This window comes from Callospermophilus lateralis, chromosome 6 (genome assembly GCF_048772815.1).
Source record: "Callospermophilus lateralis isolate mCalLat2 chromosome 6, mCalLat2.hap1, whole genome shotgun sequence".
NCBI classification, from domain to species: Eukaryota; Metazoa; Chordata; class Mammalia; order Rodentia; family Sciuridae; genus Callospermophilus; species Callospermophilus lateralis.
Window position 1 is genome coordinate 117072851 of NC_135310.1, and position 14147 is coordinate 117086997.

At 41.1% G+C, this 14147-nt stretch overlaps 1 protein-coding gene across 2 annotated transcripts in view; it reads right to left on the reverse strand.

The window, feature by feature from the left end:
- Cmtr1 (cap methyltransferase 1) overlaps window positions 1–14147 on the reverse strand; it is a 49977-nt gene that overhangs the window by 26164 nt on the left and 9666 nt on the right. The window contains exons 3-8 of one of the 2 annotated variants that reach the window (XM_076858781.1): window positions 11587–11738; window positions 9941–10099; window positions 6640–6732; window positions 4902–4973; window positions 3706–3800; window positions 3518–3590 (exon numbers count right to left, since the gene is read on the reverse strand). In XM_076858781.1, coding sequence (XP_076714896.1) covers window positions 3518–3590; window positions 3706–3800; window positions 4902–4973; window positions 6640–6732; window positions 9941–10099; window positions 11587–11738 — 644 coding nt within the window. Of the gene's footprint in view, window positions 1–3517; window positions 3591–3705; window positions 3801–4901; window positions 4974–6639; window positions 6733–9940; window positions 10100–10736; window positions 10824–11586; window positions 11739–14147 lie in introns of those variants that run through there. The other variant, XM_076858782.1, reaches the window with a different exon arrangement.

Consider the following 14147-nt stretch of genomic DNA (forward strand, 5'->3'; position numbering starts at 1 on the left):
TCCACCCCAGCATCACAAAGGAAAAAAACTAGGGTTGGGGTCGTGGCTCAGTAGTTGAGTGCTTCCCTCACATGTATGAGGAGCTGGGTTCGATTCTCAGCACCACATATAAATAAATAAATAAAATAAAGGTCTATCAACAACTAAAAATACATTTAAAAAAAGTAAACTCCAAAGTTTATTCAGAGTTCACTAGCATCCTCTTTCTGTTCCACAATCCAACACAAGACACATCACACTTGTCTGCTGCTTTGTACTCCCTTCCTTCTCCTGCCTTTGCCCAGTTCTAGGTGGGGGACCCGAAAGCACAGCACCATGGGAAGCTGGCAAGGTAAGACAGTTGGCACAGCAATGGCAGCTTCCACGCAGCCCAAAGCACCCTCTACCACACGCCTGACTAAACCACAATCATCATTTGAATTTTTATTTGATTATATTTTTGGCCCTTCAAGTACCTTTCTCTCTTAACCTCAAATTGATGCCGGATCCACCACTGCTCCACGCTGTGTTGTTTATATTTCTCTTTTTACACAAATGCCATGGATGCTCTCATCGACCTTTGAGCCCTAGTTGGTGAATTCTACCCTCTCAGCAGAAGATGGACTATCTGCACTGATGACATGAGGGTGAGTTCTGGAATGGGTGACCAAGACGGCTATGGTTGGCTTTGAAGGGGCCTCGAGCCCTCAGCCTTCCTTTTCCATAGATTGGGCAGAGCCAAGCACTTGTCCAGAGTTCTGCAACTGCCAGATAAAGATCAGAATCCAGTCACTTCCAGATGACAAGGGCCTTGCCTCTGATGAGAGCTCTCTAGCTTTATCAAAACAGTGGAAAAGTCTCTGGAGAAATGACTTCAGCTAAAAATAAACTTTGTCATCCTGTGACAAGCCCCCTTGGGCATGCTGGGACATATCAGTCCTTTCCCCTATTCCTCACTACTCCTCCCCAGTGTTCTTTGTTCCTGAGCCATTAATTATTCATATTTTTGGATTATATTCATTTGCACACTCAAAAAAAGAATTAATGGCATTTACCAAGAACATTCTGTAGCACCTTCCATTCGGCACAGTGCTGATGAAGCAGAGGTCACAAGTTCAAGCCCTGCCCACACTGCAAAGATGGAAAACAATGTTCCTCACCACTGGCTGTGCCTCAGCCCAGGCTCCAGCCTCTCTGGGTGAATTACTGAGCCAAAGATTGGGGACAAGAAGGGCAATGACTCAATAAGAGCATCTCAACTCTTACAAGTTGTCCTAAACACGACCTCTATGATTTCAAAATGAGTGGCCCTCGCAACCATGGCCAGGAGTCTGTGCATAGAAAGGACAGCTGGGAGTCTCAGCTCTATTTACTGGCTGTGCAGTCAGAGCAAGCACACAATTTAAACCTTTAAACTCAAGGTTTAAACACAATTTAAACCTTCCTCAACCATAAATCAGGATTAATATAGACATTTCCCAAGGCTGTTGTAGGTTAAATAAATCACTGCAAAGACTTTTCTCAAACTGTAAAATATTCAACAAATAAAAGATGACACTATACTCAACTGGATCAACTTCTTTGGAGTCAAAACTCTTATCCTTTTCTCTTTTCTATGCCAAGTGCAGCACTCTAATTTCCTCTAAGACAGGACTGAAACGTAAAGATCCACATTCAGTTTTTGTCTTCTGTCACACTTCACAATGTTTTTTGCTTTGTTTTGTTTTGTTTTACCTCAACAACATCTCCTGGCACAAGAATCCCTCACATAATACAGTAGATTGTAACATGCTTCCATGTACTCCAACCAAGGGTCTAAGTTCCCTTCTTTCCCTTGTTTCTTCCAATTCTTTTTTTTTTTAAACATTTATTTATTTATGTATCTTTAGTTTTAGGCGGACACATTATTTCGTTTTATGTGGTGCTGAAGATAGAACCCATTGCCTCTTGCATGCTAGGCGAGCGCTCTACCAATGAGCCCCAGCCCCAGCCCCTCTTCCAATTCTTATTTACAATTTTTTTTTCTCCTCTAGTCCCTTTGCTCCCTTTACCATAACCTGTAGCACCAGAGACCTATTTAAAAACCCAGATTCCTGCCCGCGCCTCCCACCCTCTCCACACTCCCCTGTCAAGTTCTCTGATTCTTAGTCTGTAATTGTCTAATTCAAGAGCCACAAAGCAAGCCCCTAGCAAGCCAGGGTGTGTGCTGGGCCTCCTGCCACTCCCACCTCTGCTGGGGACTGGTCTGGTGTCTCTGGCTGCCTGAAAAACAACCAAGCCTGCTGGGCTTGGCTGTCACTGGGTCCTCAGGGAAAAACAGAGATGAAAAGAGAGAAGAAAATACTAAGGGCTCAGGAAACAAATCACTTTCTATAGTAGAGTGTAGAGAAACATCTCTGAAAGGGCAATTCTCCATGGCCCCTAACAATCAATTCGGGTCAAGAAGCTGCCTAAAGCGTTACAAACACGGCTGCCCTTTCCTATATAACTACCATCTCCACCCTCTATCCGAATGGTACAATCCTGGTGCCTACTTCATTTTCATGACAGCAAAAGACAATAACCAGATACCAGCTGCTGGAGGCGTTTACATTTAAAAGCCCAAAATGACACTGTGACTTCCCATCAGCTTAACAGAGTTCCTCTGCCAGGCAGGGGTTTAAAGGAAATCATTGTGAGCTCAGAAAATTAAATCAACATTATATCAACCTAATTTTCTCAAGATGCTAATTCCAAGAGCCCATTTGTGCTGCCTGCTGGTCCTGGAAAATGGGGAGGGAGCCCTGGGAGAAAAAATGAGTAAAGGCTAGAGGGGTCTGCATGCCAGTTTTGACAGCATGACGGAAGTAGTTAGGCAGGTAGAGCTGAAACATTAAGGAACTTGAAATAAGTTTCTTTAGCCCATGGGTAATAAGGGGGTCTAGCAGAACGCGGGTAAGTGAAGCAGAAACAGGTTTGGGGGCAGCTGGCTCCTGGCCCTGTCACTGTCAAAGAAAACTAACTTTCTAGGACTGAGGGAAAATGCTTTGAAACTCTGAAGAGGATTCTAGAATGAGGTTTCCTTTTTTGTTTCTCTATCATTATAGAACGTCAACATTCATAGAAATGACATGGAGCAGAGGAGAAAATCATTTTGCTCTACCACTTCTTTTTTAAAAATTTTTTTAGTTATACATGGACACAATATCTTTATTTTGTTTATTTATTTTTATGTGGTGCTGAAGCTCAAACCTCACATGTACAAGGCAAGCGCTTTGCCATTGAGTCACAACCCCAGCCCTCTACCACTTCTTGAAAAGGGCTTGTTCAGAGAGGCAGAAAGTGGCCCTGTTACACAGCTTGGTGCTAGAACAGATCTTAAGGGCCTTCTGGTATACTGGGGCACTTCTGGGACCATAGAAGCACTATGGGACTGTATCTGGAGAGCTCAAAGCAAAACATGACTGTATTACACAGCAGGAATATTCTCCTAACACTGAACAAATGGCAATTTTTGAGTTACTGAAGCTTAAGACCACCCAGCACCATGAATTCTCACCCCATAAGAGTCCCGGGGATTTGTAAACATGTGATCAAACACAAAATCCATGTTAGCCATCTTCATCGCTGCCCTGCAACAAAGCAAGATAGAAAAGTGCAACTCAGTTCCAAATGCATGAAAAACCGAGGTTCAAATGAAAGGTGGAGCAGGGCCTGTCAGGGGAGGTAGGGGAAAGGTCAGCAAACCTGTTAAGGAAGAAGACTCCTCGGATCATCTCGTAGGGATTGGCCCGGGTCCGAGCTCGCCGCATCTCCTCCCCATCCAGGACATCAAACACACTCTGCCCAAAGAGAATCAAAACCTCCAGGTAAGTGTCATCCTGGCCCCTCTGGGACAGGACAGTGGTGGTGCCTGACTCAGGCCTTCCAGGAGATAGACTGCCATGGTATCTTAACTCTGAAATGACGAATTGTGAGACCCTAAAAAAGTTGCTCAATTATTCTGACCCTCAACTACCTCACCTGTAAAGGACAAAAAAACAAATTGAAGCTGGCATCTGACACATGTTAAATAGTATGTGTGGCTACACGTGGAACCACCTCTTGGTACTGCTAATCCCCACGACAAATCCAAAAGAGCTGATATTCAGGCTCACGTGACTAGGGGTCACTTAGAAGGGAAACAAACCAAGAGCAGGGTTTTTTGAGGGCACCGACTCTACACTAGAGATCCCTTCTCCCTTTTAGCTCCCCTCTGCAGTCTCCTCTCTGGAAACTGACCTCTTTACTTCACTTGCAGCTCAGTCACCTCATGGGGATATTCCCAACTATATGTCTGCCAAAAAATAAGCTCTGTGTCTCTGTCCCTCTTCAAACCATTTCCTCCCTGGAGTTTCCCTGCCTCATTCTGCCCCAGACATGTGCTTCCTGATTCCCAATCAGGACAAAAAGCATCCTGAGAAGGCCAGCATTGAGCTGGGTGCTTCACATCCACTGTTTCGTAACTCCAGCTCTCATAAGCACTCACAGAGGTATTTTCTACCCAGTTTATAGATGAGGAAATAAAAAAGATGCTGAGGCAACTGACCCAATATCACAAAGCAAAAGAGTTGTACAATTAGGTTTGAATCCAGGTTTATTTGATGCTAAAAATGATCCCGAGCCTTTTGCTATACCAGGCCTCCTCAGGATTACAATGAACTGATCCATTAAAGTCAAGTGAATTTTTTCCTAACTACTGACCACAGAGACAGCACAGAGACAGCAAGATAGTCACTAGGAAAAAAAAAGACATTTTGGAGATATATACCAGGCTACGTATCTGATCTATGGGAAAAATCTTAAATTCAATCCCCCCACAAATGACCAAAAAGAAAACTGGACAAGTTTGGCCAATCACTTCACAGAAGGTTTTCATTTTTGGCTCTAGCCACAAGTCTTACCTTACACTGCAACATACTGTGAAGCAGCTCTTCTCCACAAAACTCTGTTTCGTCTTCAATAATCATCTTTCTCTACAGGGAGAAGAAACAATAAATAATGACCAAGTGTGACTGAGGGGGGAGGGATGGGTGAATGGAGAAATTAGGGTTCCAAGTGAGCAGAGCAAGAAGGGGCTTGAGTCCCTGCCAAGAAACATCAATCCCTGAGGAGTGAGAAAGACACAATCCTAAATCCCTCTGGCTGTCCTCCAGATGGCTGTGAGATGAAGCAGTCCCCTGGGAGCTCTGAGTGGAGCACCATATGGATACCAGATTCATGAATGCTGAGGTCGGGAAAAGCAAACAGGAAGGAGACAGGCAAGCTGCCTGCCCCTGGAGCACATAGGTAAAAGGATGGGGAGTGCTCCAAGTGACAGAGGCCTGTCCTTCAACCAGGAAGCCTCTCGCTCTCAGATGAGTACAACTGCTTGATCCCAGGCCCCTGGCCCAGTAACATTAGAGAAAATAAAGGCTCAGGGATACAGGTAGAGTTCAGGGGTACAGTGCTTACTAGCATGTCCAAGGTCCTGGGTTCAATCCCCAGCACCCCAAAATCATTTTTAAAAAATAATTGAGGACTCCAAGCTGGGCACTGTGGCACACGCCTGTAATCCCAGTGGCTTGGGAGGCTGAGGAAGGAGGACCACAAGTTCAAAGCCAGCCTCAGCAAAAGCGAGGCGCAAAGCAACTCAGAGAGACCCTGTCTCTAAATAAAATACAAAATAGGGCTGGGGATGTGGCTCAGTAGTTGAGTGCCTCTGAGTTCAATCCCCAGTACCAAAACAAACAAACCAACCAACAAATCATTGAGGATTCCAAAGAGTTTTGTTTATGTGAACTATGCAGATATCAATGTTTAGTAATAGAAATTAAAACTAAGATTTTTGATGCTTCTTAATTCAATGTAAAAGAAAACTATGTTAACAGAAATTATTTTATGAAAAAATAACCATATTTCAAAAAAATTTAGCAAGGAGGATAGTTTTATTTTTCAGTTTTGTAAATCTCTTCAACATCTGGCTTACTAGAAGAAGGCTAAGTTCTCTTCCTTGATTTTGTATTTTGATCATTTTTTTCACCAATAAATTGTAACATCACATGTCAAAGTTTCTGAAAAACTCCACTGGTCACCTGTGAATCTATGAGAGTAAAGGGGCAAATAACTTTTCAAATCATTATGAAGATAATTTTGACCTTGTGAACTCCCTGAAAGGGTCTCAGAGATCCCCAGGGGCCTCCACACTTAGAGAACTACTCTCTAGATCACACTGATTTGGTAGCCAACTTTATTCTTAAGATTTTCTAGAACAGGATTAAACAAATTCCTCCTTTACCAATTCCATGATTACTTTCTGAAGATAGGGACAATATCTTTCATTTACCTGGAATGGTGCCCAGCAGTGACCAGAATATACAAATACACAATAAGTCACTCCATAAGGCATCCGTAAGGAAAAGATAGAGGTTACTCATTTTGTCTGCCTGTTAAGTTCAATTACTAGGAGAGAAAAAAAAAATCTGTCCGCTACATCTCCAAGGTGCAGATTTATAAAGCCCTCGATAAACCCTCTTAACAGTTTTTTTCCTTCCATAATGGTCAAATTTTTCTTAAAACTGTAAGTATACATATAACAGGACTCAAGAAGGAGAAAAGTTAGGAGAGGCTAAGATATTAGGGTACATTTTACTGACATCCTACCTTTCCCACAACCATCCAATCACTCATTTCTTGAGTATCAGGAATTTCAGTGGTGCACTCTGGGAACCATGACACCTGCTCACAGGCACTGGGCTATGAACAAAAGAGAGGGAAATAAGTCGGGTAAGACAGATCCTTGGGGCTCCACCCCAAGTCTCCAGGACTTCCCCAAAACAATCCAGAGGGACTCAGACTGAGAAGGCGCCAAGTTGCTGAAGCCAAATGCAGTGGTCAGACATGAGAAGGGAAAACCAAAATTTTGAAGTTCAATTTCTGAAGGCCATCTCTGGTTCTGTTTTGAATCTCTAGAAACTTTCCAAATCTTCAAGGTTTCTTTAATTTGTTCCAATATTATTTGATGAGTACCTACTGTGTATTCCTCAGAATACAGACTTAAATAAGACAGGCCCTTGACCAAAGGGGTTTAAAAGTAGAGTGGTGAGGACAGAGACATCAACAGGTGTTTGTAACATATGTGATATATAGACATAGATACCTTTTTTTTTGTACTGAGGATTGAACCCAGGGGCATTTAACCACTCAGCCACATCCATAGTGCATTTTTTTTTTTTTTTTTTTTGAGACAGGATCTCACTAAATTGCTGAGACTATTCTCGAACTTGTCATCCTCCTGCCTCAGCCTTCATACACACACATACACATTTATGAAAAGGCCTCAGCCTTTACTTATTTATTCTCACACACACACACACACACACACACACATACACATACATATTTATGGAGTTAATTTCATCAAGAAGACAGTGGCAATGAGTCTCACCTCCTGATGCTTTCACAGTGTTATTTACAAAATAACCCCAAAACTGCTTATTTTACCCAGAAATTGGTTATTTATTCCTCTCTCAATGATTCCAATACAGCAGAAGCTGGCATCTCTGATGGCTGCTTCCTCTTAATTTTCAATGACTTTCCCTAACAGTAAAAGACAGTGGTTCTCACTCTAACTGTACATTAGGATCTCCTGCAAGGATTTTCAATAAAATTTCTGATGTATAGGTCCTAGCTTCAGAGTACATGATTCTGTTGATCTGAGATGGGGACTGGATATATGTTTTTAAAAGTCCCCAGATGATTCTACTGTGCATCCAAAACTAAGTACCATTGGGCTCGAGAAACGTGGATTATAAAACCTAACCAGGTGGCTAACCTGCATGGCAGCTTCACAGATTGCCTCCCAAGCAAGTGTGGGAAAGAGATTCACCATTGCAAATTGAAGCAATGTGATTAAAGGTAATATTACATGCTCTGAAAGCCATAAAATGGTATCACAATGCAAGGTCTTGAGGGCAAGCGAACTGCCATCAACAGAAAAAGTAGAAAAGAAAAATTACTGAAACCTTTTGTCCATGAATCTGGCAGTGTAACACGGTTTCTCCTCCTGGTCAAATCCATCACCTTTAGGCATAAATTTAAATTATAAACTTTAAGGAAAAAAGTTCATATATACTTTGGATGCTCCTTTATCAAGCAAATGCAGACTCAATCTCTCCATGAAAGTCTGTACATTAAGGTTACCTGAAAAGTAGACTTTGTCCAATGGCTCAAACCTTGAGTTTACACTCCTGGACTGTAGTAGCCACTGAGCATTCTCCTTATAGTGATCCCAGGACTGGACATTTCCTCAGGCCCCCCAGATTCATCTGTCTTAAAGAAGTGGATAGCGGGCTGGGGATATGGCTCAAGAAGTAGCACGCTCGCCTGGCATGCTCAGGTTCGATCCTCAGCACCACATACAAACAAAGAAAACTAAAAAATAAATATTAAAATTCTCTCTCTCTCTTTAAAAAAAAAAAGAAGAAGAAGAAGAAGAAGTGGATAGCAACTGATGGTTGAGCCAAACTCTTATTTATCAGGCATGTTTTCTAAGACAAAAACTGAATAATGGCAAATGAGAACTGGGAAAGTCTCACCCCAAAAAGGAATTTCAATAGCTTATCTCAATTAAAAACAGAGATCTTACAAGCAAATTTCAGATTTCTAGTTTAACAAAGTTCACTTAAATTCTGTGCCACTGAAAGGATCAAAACTGTGTACTTGTTTACACACAAATAAAAACTTGGAAAGCACTAGGTATTTCTCATGCAAAAGCCTCTATCTAGTAACCTACCCATCATAGTCTTTTTCAAGGAGGTACTTTTTCAAGGAGGCACTGGTGATTCAGTGGTAGAATTCTCGCCTCCCACCTATTCTGCACTGTCTCCTCTGCTATTCTGCTACACAGCATCATAACTACAAGGAAACATAGAAAGACCACCCCAAAACTTATTAGTTCCTGGCTTGTCAAAATTTCACTCTGAAGCTTTATTAGGCTTTCATCATGAGCAGGTTCACATCCTTTCCTGAACTGGAGACAAAAATCAGAGAGACAGGGTTGGGGTTGTGGCTCAGTGGTAGAGCGCTTGCCTAGTACATGTGGGGGCCCTGGGTTCAATCCTCAGCACCACATGTAAATAAATAAAATAAAGGTATTATGGCCAACTACAACTAAAATTTAAAATGTAAAAAAAAAAAAATCAGGGAGACAAAACGATACAGCAGTTTTCCAGCTAGTTCAGAGCCCCATCTAAAGCTCAATCACACCAACTATGTAGAAATGCTAGACATTTGTATTCTGTTTTCTCTAATCTCATCTCTGTAATGGTGATATCTCATCATGTTTTTAGGTAATTTTGTTAAACTTACTTCAAATCCTTTGTGGAATAAAATAGGACATCAATAAATGAAAATAAAAAAATCTCAACGTTATCTGTACCATGAAAAGAGATAATAAGAGTCTCTTTTTGTCTCACAACAAACTGGTACTTAAGATAACAGATTAAGCTCACAGTAGAAAAGCAATATGGCACCAACAAACACCTGTTAACTTGCAGAGATGGAAGGATCTTAGAGGACACCTAATCCAGTCAGTCACACAATGGACAGTACGGGCTCATTTGGCCCACTTGAATCCCTTCAACAGAGGGTGTCCACAGCCTTTCTTATTCCACTAGTGGTGAGCTGTACCTATTCACTAAAGGTTTTTATAAAGCCAAACTCTGCCTTCCAGCATCTTTTACCTACTGGTCTTAGAAGTCCTAGAAAGCAATGAGACACAAATCAATATCCTTGCCCAGTCTTCTACTTTCCATTCTGGACATCCCCAGTCCCTCCCATGTAAGAAACCAACCCCCTCTAACCACCCTGCTTACACTGCCACTATAGATTTCTGTTTGTTAATATGGTCTCAAAAAGCCACACATCCAAAACCACAAGGTTTCCTCCTTCCCTCACTAGTTACCTCTGGTTCATCTCGCCAGTCCACATTCAGCTCCTGATCAAAGCCCCTCAGGGTCAGACCCAAGCCTCTTCGACCTTTCTGATTAGAAGCCTCAACAATGTCCTTCCGACCTTGGCTGTATTTTCCCAATCCTTCACCTTCCTTGAAGCCCATTTTGGCCTGAAAAAGAAAAGAGAGCACAATTAATTCAATACAACAGAAATTTATTTAGCCCCTATCATATGCCAGACACTGTGTTAAGCCCTGAGAAATAGAGATGATTAAGGCCTAAATTCTGCCTTCTAGCCTAATGAAGAAAAGAAGCATAAATAAATAACTGCAGTAACCATGGGTCCAGTGACTGTCTATTCTGAAGGTAAAGATCTGTGGCAACTAGAAGTTGGATAAATGAGAAGGGACCACATAGCTATAATTAAAAGCACTAAGAGTACATAATGAATCTCACTGGACATTTGCACAACTTACCCTTCCAGCTAATTTGTCTGATTAAGTGAAAAGACCCAGAGTAGAGTTGATAAAGAGAACATAATTTAAAATGGGACAGCTCTGAGCAGTAACTTCTGCCTGACCCTTAGCCAGTCAAACAGTCTTACTCTGCAAGAATAATGAGCTCTTGTAGGAGCCCATTTAATCAAGAGATTAAACTCACTTCAGGTGAAATTCTGGTATGGAAGGTCCTGGGACAGAAATGCTTTTTCAAATGTCACAACTGTCTTAAGTTTACCCTATACTCTACAGTTCCTGGGTCTAGGAATACATCCCAAAGATAAAAAAACCCAAATCTCAAATCCCTTACCTGATAAAAGAACTCTGGTCCAGAGAAATTCCCCCTGGAGATCTATATTCTTGTTGAAAGCACCTGCTCAAGACCTGGATGGAATCCCTATAGTAGACACAAATCTTCCCCGCCCCCGCCCCTCAGAGAGCTGGCTGTCGCAAGTCTCCCTAATCTTCCCTCTCCCAAAGCTTAAGGTTCCCAAACAAATACCCTGACCTATGACTTCAGCAGGGGCATTTCTCATTCTTAAGGGAATCCAACAGGAAATAGAGGAGTCAACTATGATATTCCTGAAGTTAGTCAGGTGGGAAACTTGAACTCTATAACCTTTGAACATATATACTAAATTTTGGTGAGGAAAGTAAGCACTCTCCCTATTCACCTTTCTTCTTGTGATATATCAATGGGTATAAAAATTGGGAAAAGGAATTGGGCCTTCTTTGGAAAAAAACACCATACTACTCCCATTTATTTTGGGACTAAAAAAGAGTTTAATCATTTCTTCTGAGATTACTCGATAGAACAAAAATTCCTAGCATGAAGTCTTTATCCACTGACACACATCATTTTTAGGCAAGTATATTCACACATGTTTATAGTAAGAATTCATTAGTAAGGATACCAAAAGGTGAACCAGTTCTGGATAGAACAGGAGGAAATAGGCCTATGCAGTCACTTTCCATAGATTATTCCAATGTGACAAGATACTTCTATAGAAAAGGAGGCCACACTCTGTCAAATTTCAGTGGCTGGAAAAGAGAGGAAAAAAATCTATGCCCTAGCTTTTCTTTTTGTCATACAAATACAAACTGCCCTTCTCTCACTCTGTTGGGGCAGCTTTAGAAATTCAACCCAAGCAGTGACATACCATAAGCTTCTGGGAGACACTGTTATACATGGAGTAACGAGAAGATGTTCCCTCCACCAGAGAGTCTGCTTTGAATGCATCATCAAAACAGTCAGAGCTGCGCGGCTTCCCCTCTGTCTCACTGTCAGACTCACTTAGGCTTGTAGAAGATGCTGGAAAAGAAAAAGAGAAATTTTGAGGTAAGTTTATGTCACAAAATAGCCTCTACAAGTCCAAACTTCATTCATTCAAGAAGTATTCCATACATGCACTGCATACAGGAGGTTCATTTAATGACAATGTGTTTTCTACCTCTCACTAGTTCTATAATCATGGGAAAGTCACTGAAAGTTTCTAGGGTACTTGACACAATGGGAGCTCAAAAAATAATAGTTCCCCACCCTTTAAATTTCCCCCACTATAAAACTGGGATGGTAACATCTAACTCAGTGGTTGTTTAAAGATTAAATGAAAAAACATGTGAAAGCATACTGTCAAATACAAAGTATATTGACTGAAGATACTTTATTTCTACTGCTACTGTTTATTTAAACATCAATTTCTACAAAGACTGATGCCTGGTTCCATTTCCAAAGAGTCCATCAGCAGACTACCAGTTTCTAATTGTTTAATCTTCTAGCTAGTTCTCCTTGCTTACACAGTCCTTCAAACTTATTGGTAGGAGAGAGGGTTCACGGACTGCGGTTGTTGCTCAGTGGCAGAGTGCTTACCTAGCACATGTAAGGCACTGGGTTCCATCCTCAGCACCACACAAAAATAAATAAATAAAATAAAGGTATTGTGTCTGCCTACAGATAATAAATACATACAAATATATACATGAGATATATATATATATATCAAAAAGGGGGTGCCCACACTGCAGCTCTGGAGAAAAGCTGCCTCACAGGGAGAGAAATCGGGGAAGAACAAGAACAGAAGCAACAAGTGAGGGGAAAAAGAGGAAAGAAGGAAGGAAAAAGAGAAAGGAAAGAAAAACAGGAAAAGAAGCTCTGGTGGAACCACCAACTTAGGTAGAGAGTAGCAGAGGCACAGCTCCAGGAGGGAGCCAGCAGCCTGAGGGAGCCAAACCATCATCTTCACCATCAACAACTTTGTTAAAGAACTTCAAGGAAGGAGCACCTTTGCAGCTACAAGAAGTGCTGAGCTACCTCCATATGGACAATAACTCCACTATCTCTTTCCCTCCCTTATGCAGACCTATGAATCTATTAACCCAATGTAATTTTATTCAAGGAGTCTCTCAAATCTGCCTGAATTTGGAAATAGACTATTTCTTAAAAGTTTGGTCAACAATTTCTATATAACCCCCCACTGAAAAATGATATAAATTACAAACCAGGGGATAACACCGAACAGGAAATGAAAGTGGTGACATTCAACCAGAATCCAGGGGTAGAGAAGTCGTACAATGCCTATATCTCATTAATAAGTAATTGTGGTTATTTAAAGATAAGATGAAAATATTTTTCAATTTATGTGAATTTCAAGTGTTTTTATTGTTGTTAGGATATAAAGTCTTTTTACTAGCCAAGTTTGGTGCCACATGCCTGGAATTCCATCAACTCCAGAGGCTGAGGCAGGAGCATCACAAATTTGAGGCCATCCTCAACTTAGTTGAGGCCCTAAGCAATCTAAGGAGATCCTGGCTCAAAATGAAAAATAAAAAGGGTTTGAGATGTAGCTCAGTGGTAGCACACCCTGGGGTTCAATCCCCAAGTAACAAAATATAAAATAAGATAAAGGCTTGTTCCTTAGAGTTCAATAAATACTTAATAACCTAAATTGTTAGGCTGTTTTTTTGTTTTTGTTTTTGTACCAGAGATTGAATCCAGGGCACTTAACCACTGAACCACATCCCCAGTCCTTTTTCATATTTTATTTAGAGGAAGGGTCTCCCTGAGTTATTAAGTGCCTTCTAGGTTCCTGAGGTTGGCCTTGAACTCATAATCCTCCTGCCTAAGCCTCCAGAGCTGCTAGGATTTCAGGCATTTGCCACCATGCCTCACAGGTATTTACTTTGACCTAGGGACGTGGTAAAAACAAAAGTGCAACACTAAGAGTGCCAAGAAACAAGAAAGCCTGAGAACACCTGCTGATGCATGGAAACAGATCACCAAGACACACTGCTATAGAAATAACAGAAAAGCAAAGCCCCATGCACAAGTACGGCCTCCTGAACTTTTGTGTAATACAGAGGGAAAATACAACTATATATTTATATTTCTTGTAATTGTATTATAATTGAGCTTTGGAAGGAAAGAGATACAATACCAATAAAAGTGTGATTATGCACACATGCAGGGGTTAAGGCATGGAGACAGAATTAAAAAAAAAAATTATTATTTAGAACAAGTGAAAGCAAAGAAAATAAATTTGATTTACAATCATATCACCAAGAGTTTATACTGGGTATCTTTTTATATTTTTGAATTATGAACCATGTGAATATATAACCTATTAAAATTTAAAATGAATATGAAAAAACTGAGCAATGAGGCACAATTCCTTTGAGGGAGAAGGGAAGTTGCTGAGAAAAGATTCTGATTCAAAGCTTGGCT